The sequence below is a fragment of the Thunnus albacares genome, chromosome 13 (assembly GCF_914725855.1).
Source record: "Thunnus albacares chromosome 13, fThuAlb1.1, whole genome shotgun sequence".
NCBI classification, from domain to species: Eukaryota; Metazoa; Chordata; class Actinopteri; order Scombriformes; family Scombridae; genus Thunnus; species Thunnus albacares.
The window spans coordinates 16,686,774-16,696,058 of NC_058118.1; the positions used below are offsets into that span (position 1 = coordinate 16,686,774).

General features: G+C 39.7%; 1 protein-coding gene across 1 annotated transcript; it reads left to right on the top strand.

Moving 5' to 3' along the window:
* The first annotated feature begins 492 nt into the window (after positions 1-492).
* On the top strand, positions 493-7,673 carry LOC122996038 (claudin-3-like). The gene is made up of 2 exons (XM_044371559.1): positions 493-1,431; positions 6,215-7,673. The coding sequence occupies exons 1-2, from the start codon at positions 944-946 to the stop codon at positions 6,864-6,866; spliced, it is 1,140 nt and encodes a 379-aa protein (XP_044227494.1). The 5' UTR covers positions 493-943; the 3' UTR covers positions 6,867-7,673.
* Positions 7,674-9,285: the final 1,612 nt, after the last annotated feature.

Here is a 9,285-nt window from a genome sequence, read left to right on the forward strand (position 1 = left end):
CTAACATATCAATAAAATATGTACATCCTTTGCACGTGTTTGGCATTAACTAAGATTTTACTGTAATGATTACCCATAGACAGTGTGACCCAGTGGAGATGGCATACATCTCTGCTATAAAAGCTGTAACATCCTGTTTTAGCCCAGGCTATAAAATGTGATACATCAAAACAAAACTAAAGCGTAAATTGAAAACAGAACATAGATGTATGCAGAATGTCTCTTTTACTCTTCTTCTGTCTCTCTCAAACACACGCAATATACACACACACACACATATATATATACTGGGTACGTTCACACGCACTCTGCTATCGGAATACGTTTATATATCCGTTACAGTCTCTTGTGGTCACCTATCAACCACATAACAAGCTCTGCCCTGGCCACTCATTACCGACTGACAGCAATAAAGCAGACACACCCAGCGCTACCATGAGCAAAAGGTTAACCCATAAAAATACTCTTTATTAGGAGAAAGCAAACAAACGAGCACCCGCACACCCAGGTGGTAAATGAGGCCAATGCCTAGGGCTCACCTGATTGGCTCGGGGTGGCGGGCTGATGTCATCTCTTGGGAGGGCCTGACTACTTAGTAATAAAACAATATACAGATAAGGGTCATCGACTCCTTAAGAGCTGCAGAACACAGGAAAACAACATCTGACTGGTCACATACACACAGCAGGGACGTTGTGTTTGCTGAGGAAGAAGAGCGAAACGAATCGACACTCCTGGATTCATCAACAGGAAGAGGCCTATCTGGTGGGAGGAAGGGTCAACAAAGAAGAGCGTGAAAGACAAAATCAAGAAGGCCGTCAAATACGAGCTTGAACGTAAAAACGAGAAAGAGAAGCAAGGAAAGGAAAAAAAGAGGAACCAAGAGGAGAGAAAGCAGAAATAAAAGTTTGATCCACAGAGAGGACACTTTTCTGAGTACACAATGGTTTCTTTGGCACTTGAAATTACCGGCGTCACTCTTTCAGTGCTCGGATGGGTCCTGAGTGTGCTCAGCTGCGCCCTGCCAATGTGGAGGGTCTCTGCCTTCATTGGCGCCAACATCGTCACAGCTCAGGTGTACTGGGAGGGCCTGTGGATGAGCTGCGTGTTCCAGAGCACGGGGGAGATGCAGTGTAAGGTCTACAACTCCATGCTGGCCTTACCACAGGACCTGCAGGCCGCCAGGGCACTCACTGTCGTCTCCCTCATCGTGGGACTGGTGGCTCTCTTCATTTCTTTGTTGGGAGCAAAGTGCACCACCTGCATCGTGGAAGAGGTAGCTAAAGCCAGGGTGATGGCTGCCTCTGGCGGGGCGTTCATCACAGCAGGCCTGACCCAGCTGGTGCCCGTCTCCTGGTCAGCACACACCATCGTAGTTGAGTTCTACAGTCCCATCGTCCTCACTGGCCAGAAGATGGAGATCGGGGCGGCGTTGTATCTGGGCTGGGCTGCCGCGGCCCTGCTGGTTGTTGGAGGGTCCATCCTCTGCTGCAGCTGCCCCCCAAAGGAAGAGAAACCAATGAGGTACAACATGGCCCCCCAGAGTCGCATAGCGTACACCGCCGCTCCGAGGTCAACAGGCCAAACCTCCTACCACATGAGGGACTATGTGTGAGGAGGAAGAGGACATGACCAAGGAGGGATTAGGACACATTTTCACATGTATCCTGCTTGTTTGTGCATTTTTCATGAAATATGTGTATAAATGTAGCTAAATGATGATTTTGTTCACCAGAAAACGGTAAACTTGCCATGTTTAGGGGTGGGAAGTGTTTGTGAATATTCAGGATCATAAATGTGTGTAAATGTTGAATTGGAAGCTCTCCGAAGTTTTTTGATGGCACTGTTTACATATAACCATTCGAAAGGTAATATGGTAAAAGATGTTTAAGAAAATGCTCCAAGTTCATAGTTCAGTAAGGAGACTTTGAATCCCAGAGTAAAACTCATATGTTATATATTTATTATTTGTGCTCATAACATTTGGATCCATTGTGAATATTCCTCATTGTACTGATCGATGGTGTACATATCAAGTATCTTACTGTCATTTTTCTTTCTATGAACACAAAATACAGACATAGAATGAGTCGCTGATGTGAAACATTACAGAGCTACAGAGTGAAATGGAGCTCACTATGGGTTTCAAAGCAAGGTCAACATGGCGGAGTGGACTGTAAAAAGAAGTGAAGTACAATCAGCGTTGTTGGATATTTGCATAGAGTGATATGTGAGTAGTTTCATGTTTTTCATCACATTTCGCGGTGTTTTATGTGGCTGTATTTAGACATTTTCTACAAAGATTGAAACTTTTATATATGTCTTTTGTTGTTGTATCAATATACTGTATGTGTTTGCCAAATTGCCACAAATGTTCTGAGAGTTTTATCAAAACATAGGAGACATGTGACACAATGAATGTAAATGTTTTGTTTGTAGATTTACTGAAATGATTTGAATTAATTTAATGATAAAGTAATAAAGATCTCTCTTGTGAAACATTGCTTGGACCTAATTTATTCTGATTAAATCAATGATTACATTTTTAAATGTTTCCATATAGTAAGAAGAAATTTAAATTCATCACATCAGATGATGAACAATAAGTTTAAGACAACATGAAACTTGTACCTTTCTTGTGTTTTTTAAAAATATTTAACATAAATTTTGGTTATGTTTAGAGGTGAATATATGTACCTTCCTCATAAAGAAGAGATTATTTTAGGAACAGAGGGAGGTGTCAGTCAATTACATGTTTTGAAAAACATGACAGATGATTTTCTGTCTAATACTGTTGGACAGAAACCTAATATGAAGTGAAGGGAAGTCACTGAGTGTTTTTGTTCGCTTCTGTTTGGTGTCTGACTCAGTGTGCAGACCACAGATACCAACTTTTTCTTGTTTTGAATAGTCAAATCGTTCCTCTGTGTTTTGGCAGGTGCATTCTGGTGCAGTGGCCTGTTTATTCTGCACAGAGAATATTATTACACGTGACCTGTTTCTGCACAACACTGAATAAACCTTGTTTAAAACATCCAGGAAGAAATATTGTAATTACATTTTTCAATTACATTCTGTGAACATAAACACCACAATTTAAACATAAATATATGTATCTTAGTCTTAGTTTTAGTTTTGGCATGCATTTTTCCACTATATTTATACACACACACACACACAAACACACACACACACAGAATTTGATATATATATACAATTTGTACAATTTGACTATTCTAAACAGGAAAAAGGTGGTATCTGCAGTTCAGACACTGAGTCAGACACCAAACAGAAGTGAACAAAAACACTCAGTGATTTCACCTCACATTAAGTTTCTGTTCTGTTCAACAGTATCTGACAGAAAATCACCTATCACATTTGTGAAAACATTGAATTAACTGATACTTACCTCTGTTTCTAAAATAATCTTTTCCTTCTGAGGAAGGCACATATATTCACCTCTAAAACATATGTGTATATATACACATAGATAGATAGATAGATAGATAGATAGATAGATAGATAGATAGATAGATAGATACATACATACATACATGCATGCATACATACATACATACATACATACATACATACATACATACATACATACATACATACATACATACATATACAAATATATATAATTACATTTATTACACAATTCAAAGTAAAATGGAAATATATAAATATAGATCTTTACTAATTGTCAGGAACAGTTTCGTTTCTGTTAATGTTTTTGTTTTGGTAACACAGTCAGCTGGTCAACACAGGTTTACTGATACAGGTAGCCTACAGTTTATGGCTGTTATCTCAGTAGACACACATTAACTGATGTTGTTACAAAAACACACAAACAAGAAGCTGACTGATGAAGATGCTCATGATAGCCAACCAGAGACTCCCTGTTGTTCAGTTTTCAGGGGTTTTTTTGGTGTGTGTTGCTGTTATTTTTCTATCTTTGTGAGAACTATTTTGGGCCTCACACAAACATATGTTGCAAAAACATACATTTGTGTGTATGACAAAAACATTTGATAAGCCTGTTATTTAAACCTGCAGGAGACAATTCAAGATATTTACAGTTTAAGTGTTTGAGCTTTGGAGGTGAGGTTTGTTTCCCAAAAAGATCAAAAGTGTGACATTCTTAATTCTTAAACAACAGTCAGGTGCCCAAATGAACATTAACACATGTTTTTCTTGCTGTAATCGTTCTTCCTGTTCATACTGACCATTAAGAGATCCCTTCATGATGCTCTTTCAATGTAAATGATGGAGGATAAAATCCACAATCCTCCTTCTGTACAACAATTTACTTAAAAAACTATTTGAAGATAACATGAGGCTTCAGCCTTCCAAATCAGCCAAATCAGCAGGAAAAACCTGTTTCAATGTTCATTTGACTGACACCTGACTGACAAAAATTTGGAACTATCCTTTAATGAAAATTTTGGGAAAATCTCATTCCTGACAAAAAAATATTATGAGTGTAGTTACTTCATTCAAATGTAACTTATTTACAGGTAGGTGTATTGCTCTAAAACAAATGTTGCACTATTTTTGATAAATCAGAAAACAACAAACTTTTTTTATTTCCAAACAATTGTCTTTAAATTAAAGACAGACCTAATCTTTCCTGTGCTTTTATTTTCTTCATCTGACTTCTACACTCAACCACACATGTCTCTGGGAATTGTTTGGTCAGAGTAATGAGTTTAACCGATACTGAGAAGATCATGCTGTCTGTATGCTAAAGGTGTCTGAGAACTGGCCCATTATGTTTTCTCTACGCTCATATTTGCTCTGGGTGCCGTTATTCCGGTTTCTCCGGAGAGCTTTGGGATTGTTTTCCCCTCCACTGAATCTTGACTGTTTAAAAAACCCACACGACTGGAACCAGGAAGTCATAAAAGAACAATAGTAGCAGAGGGTCACTCCTCTGATAGCCTGAGTGTGTGTTTATGCACGACAAAGCTCTCTAAGTAGCAAGAGGCTGGTGGTACCTCTATGTTCCCCATTCCAGTGAATGTAAGTCAGCATTTATATTTAACCAACTTCATAGTTTTCAGTGTTTATGAAACGTTCCCTTTCAGCTGCGATTTATCTCATTAGACCTCATTTAAAAGCTTTATTCACTCTACTTGTAATACACATTAATCATCACAATCGAAGCACCTACATCAGGGAGAAAACAGATGAAGTGCTTTTTTGGAGTGTTGATTCTTCATGGAAGTCAAGAAAGATCCACCTTACCTGTGACCAACCCCCACAAACTACACACATACCCTTCCTCCATCACAGCCCTCCTCCCCCACCCTGCCTCCAGCTCCCCTCCTCCAACTGTATGTTGTTGAGGAAGCCTCTCAGGCAACCTCCCTGAGTTGGTTGATGCGAGAAGAACGAAACCACAGTCGAGTAATGTCTTTGTAGCAGCTGAATTTATTTATCGAAGATCTTCGGAGAACACTTTACAGAAAAACCTGCATTTGGCAAAGCGCCCTGTGTTCTGAGCTTTTGTCTACGTGCCAGAGCATTTTATACCTTGTTTTCACCCCCTTTTTGGGTGTATCTATTGTTTGGACCCCAATTGGCTCTTTGTCTATCATTTCTTAGAAAAGGAGCTGTCTTCCTCCTTCATTTTTTTTTACCCCAATTCACCACCCATGCTTAAGGTTATGTCTGTCTCCCTCAGTCTGGTTTGATCTAGTTCTCTATATGCTCTTAATCCACATATCTAACCATATACTTCTACTTTCTTGCTTGTGCGTCTGCAGACACAATACTCAGAAAACAGTGAACTTTTAACTTCCACTTATTGTTGCATAACTCATCCTGTTGACAGCGACAGTGGCAAGCAAAGGACATGACTTTTCAATATCACTTATCAATTAAACAAGGCATATAAAACATACTTGGTTAACATAAGTTTAAATCAGCATTGGGATTAATATGACAATGTGTGTTTCCCATTACCTCTCACAGTGTGAACAGGTGGTGGGGATTTTTTGTGCGTGTGTGAGTGTGTGAAGACAGCCTCCTGCTGACATCATCACCAGAGGACTCCTCCTCACTCACAGGGGTATAAAGTATCTTTGTTTCCCTGGCAGCATCTCACAGCTACATCACACCCTCTCACAGGTGCTCACAAGGGAGGAGGCTGTTTACTGGGATCCAAAGGGTTTGGTTTGACTTGCTAAGTTTTGTCACAAAGAGCCAGCATGTCGATGGGCATGGAGATTGTGGGCATTGCCCTCGGAGTCATTGGATTTATCATTGCAATAGTGACATGTGCCCTGCCAATGTGGAAGGTGACAGCCTTCATCGGAGCCAACATCATCACCGCTCAGACCATCTGGGAGGGTTTATGGATGAACTGTGTCACCCAGAGTACGGGCCAGATGCAGTGCAAGGTCTACGACTCTTTGCTGGCCTTGCCTCAGGAGCTGCAGGCCTCCAGAGCGATGATGATCATCGCCATCATCCTCGGCGTGCTGGGGGTTATGATCTCCATTGTCGGCGCCAAGTGCACCAACTGCATCGAAGATGAGCCGTCCAAAGCCAAAGTGATGATCATCTCTGGAATCTTCTTCATCCTCGGCGGCCTTCTGGTGCTCATCCCTGTCTCCTGGACCGCCAGCGTCATAATCCGTGATTTCTACAACCCCATCCTGACCAACGCGCAGAGGAGGGAGCTGGGAGCCTCGCTCTACATCGGCTGGGGAGCCGCGGCCCTGCTCCTGATCGGTGGGGCGATGCTGTGCAGCAGCTGCCCACCAAAAGAGAAGAAGTACAAGCCGCCCCGGATGGCCTACTCTGCCCCACGCAGCACCAGCGGAGGTGGAGGATACGACAGGAAAGACTATGTATGAACGGCCCTGATGTGTCTGACAAATTAATTTGGAAAGTAGGATAAAATGTGTTCTTTATTAATTGCACAATAGTGTTTTTGTCGTTTTTTACTGTCTGAAACCACAGGGTGAATCCCCCAAAGAGACTCCGACATGAAGGGATGCATGTACAAATACTGATCTTTCTGCTTTGCTTTGCCTAAGATGTTCATTTACATACATTTGATTATGTTTCCTCAGCTATAATCAGTCTTGTTGCAGAGGCTCTCATTTTCAGAATATGATCATGAGAGCCTATTTTCCAGCAAAACATAACTTTATTCTACCTTCTGAGTACATATTGTACTTACACTAAAACCTTTCAGCTGCATTATTTTAAAACACCTGCTTTTTGTGTGCGTCGCTCTGTCATTAGCTGTTGGCTAGCTGGTGTCGTGTTTCATTGAAACTTTCAGTTAAAATGACAATGACAAGGAAAAGCCAGCTCTCATTTTACATGGATTTGGTTGTGTGATTGTTCAGTGTGTGCATGTGTGCGTGTGTATGTGTGTGTGTGTGTGTGTGTGTGTGTGTGTGTGTGTTTTGCATGTGATATTTGCTTAGGAGAGTTTCTGCTGTGACTGAAACTAAAGATGGATCCATGATATGGCTCCAGGTAACAACCTTATCTTCTTCCTCACAGTTTCACTGTTTGGAGACATAGAAGAGACTGTTTCAGTCAGCACACAAAGTCTGACTATTTTTGTGTCCGCATGTGTGAGTTTATTTTATATTTTTGTAATTAAATGTATTTGTAATGTATTTTACACTTAAAACGTGTGTCTGTGTTTCAAACATTTTTGTACATTTTATATTTATCATAAGCAACAGCCTGGATGGTCCTCTGTACATCAAACAAAGAGCCAAAGGACCTGTTTAGTGTGTGTGTATGTGTGTATGTGTTGGGTGAAATGACACCCTCGGGGAACATGACTACAGCTGTTGCAGGATGTTTGTTTCCAGATCATCAGGATCAGGTCAGTTGAACTGAAAGGAGGTTTATGTGAATAAATGAAATATTTCATCTATTGTAAAATAAAAATGTATCTTAATGTTTCTTGTTTTTCTACTTTGGTGTCACTCAAACACTGTTACAAGAGCTGAATCATGAAATAAAATGCTTTGTTAAATGTTTTATAGTACTGTAGTGCTTGAATTTCAGATGTGCTGAAGATTTCAATAAAAGTCTTATTTAAGAGGGATGTGTTTTTATTTTCTTATGTGTGTGACAGTTTAACTCGTTTTTAAGGCACTAAAAATACAAGATGAACACTGCAAACATGCACTTCCAAAACAAACAAGATCAATCCAAATCCAAACAGTTTAAAAAGCTGAAAGTTGGGTTGGGCTTTAGGAGTTGGGTTTCTTTGTATAGCCAGAGGTACAGTTGGGTTAAATGCATCTATCAGTTTACCATAATGCTTAGGCGTGGCAGGAAGACTTCTTTAGGCTGACACATGACCTGCCAGAGATGAAAAAAACATTTGCCTGTTGTCTATATTATAATATTTCATCTTTTTTTTTTTTTAAATAAACATACTATAACTGTGCAAGATATCCACTTTATTTGACTAAGGCAGACACTTGAAGCTCCATATAAGCTCTAGATAAACTTTTAAATACATTTTTGCCCATAATGAGGGCTGTGGATTTTGTCTCTTAAATTGAAAGAGCTGAGGGGATCTTCTAAGTATGAACAGGAGAAATGATTACAGAGAAAAACTTGTTTCAATGTTCACTTGGGCACCTAACTGTTGTTTTAGGACAAACTTGAAAAATAGTGAAAAAGTGCTAAGTTTCAGCCATTATTACAAAACTTGTTGAATTTACAAAAAAACAAAAACAAACAAAAAAAACCTAAACTTTCTGTCCAACAATCCTTCTGGACTGTGGTGATATTATTTGTACACATGCTCCACCATCCACCGAGCACTTCAGTCACTAAATGTGTTTTATGTGAGTGTTTTGAGATCTATAATTTTAGTATTCATTTCTGACTTGTACTGGATTGTACTGGCCCCCTTTGTCAGTTAGAAGACATTCATTACTGTTTATTTATAAAACCACTCAAAAGCAGAATAGATATACTGCACATCTTTCATGTGTTCTGCAGTGTAGAAAAACTCAGTTTAACTAGACTTCATGTTCAACTTGTTCAAATTTCAAAGCAGAAGTTGGTAAAATGCTGTTCATCATTTTGCTCGACTCAGATGGAATTAACTGCAGCCGCATCTGAAACTGGATCACTTGATTTGTTTGGCTGATTTTAAAGTTTTAATTGAGCCACTATTGACTTTACTTGTACCTGTATTAGATGTGAGCGACCTTTAAGGTCTGCTAAGTCTTTACCCGACATTGTGGTATTCAAAGTTATTTATTGCTGGTTTGATGCCATGTTTTA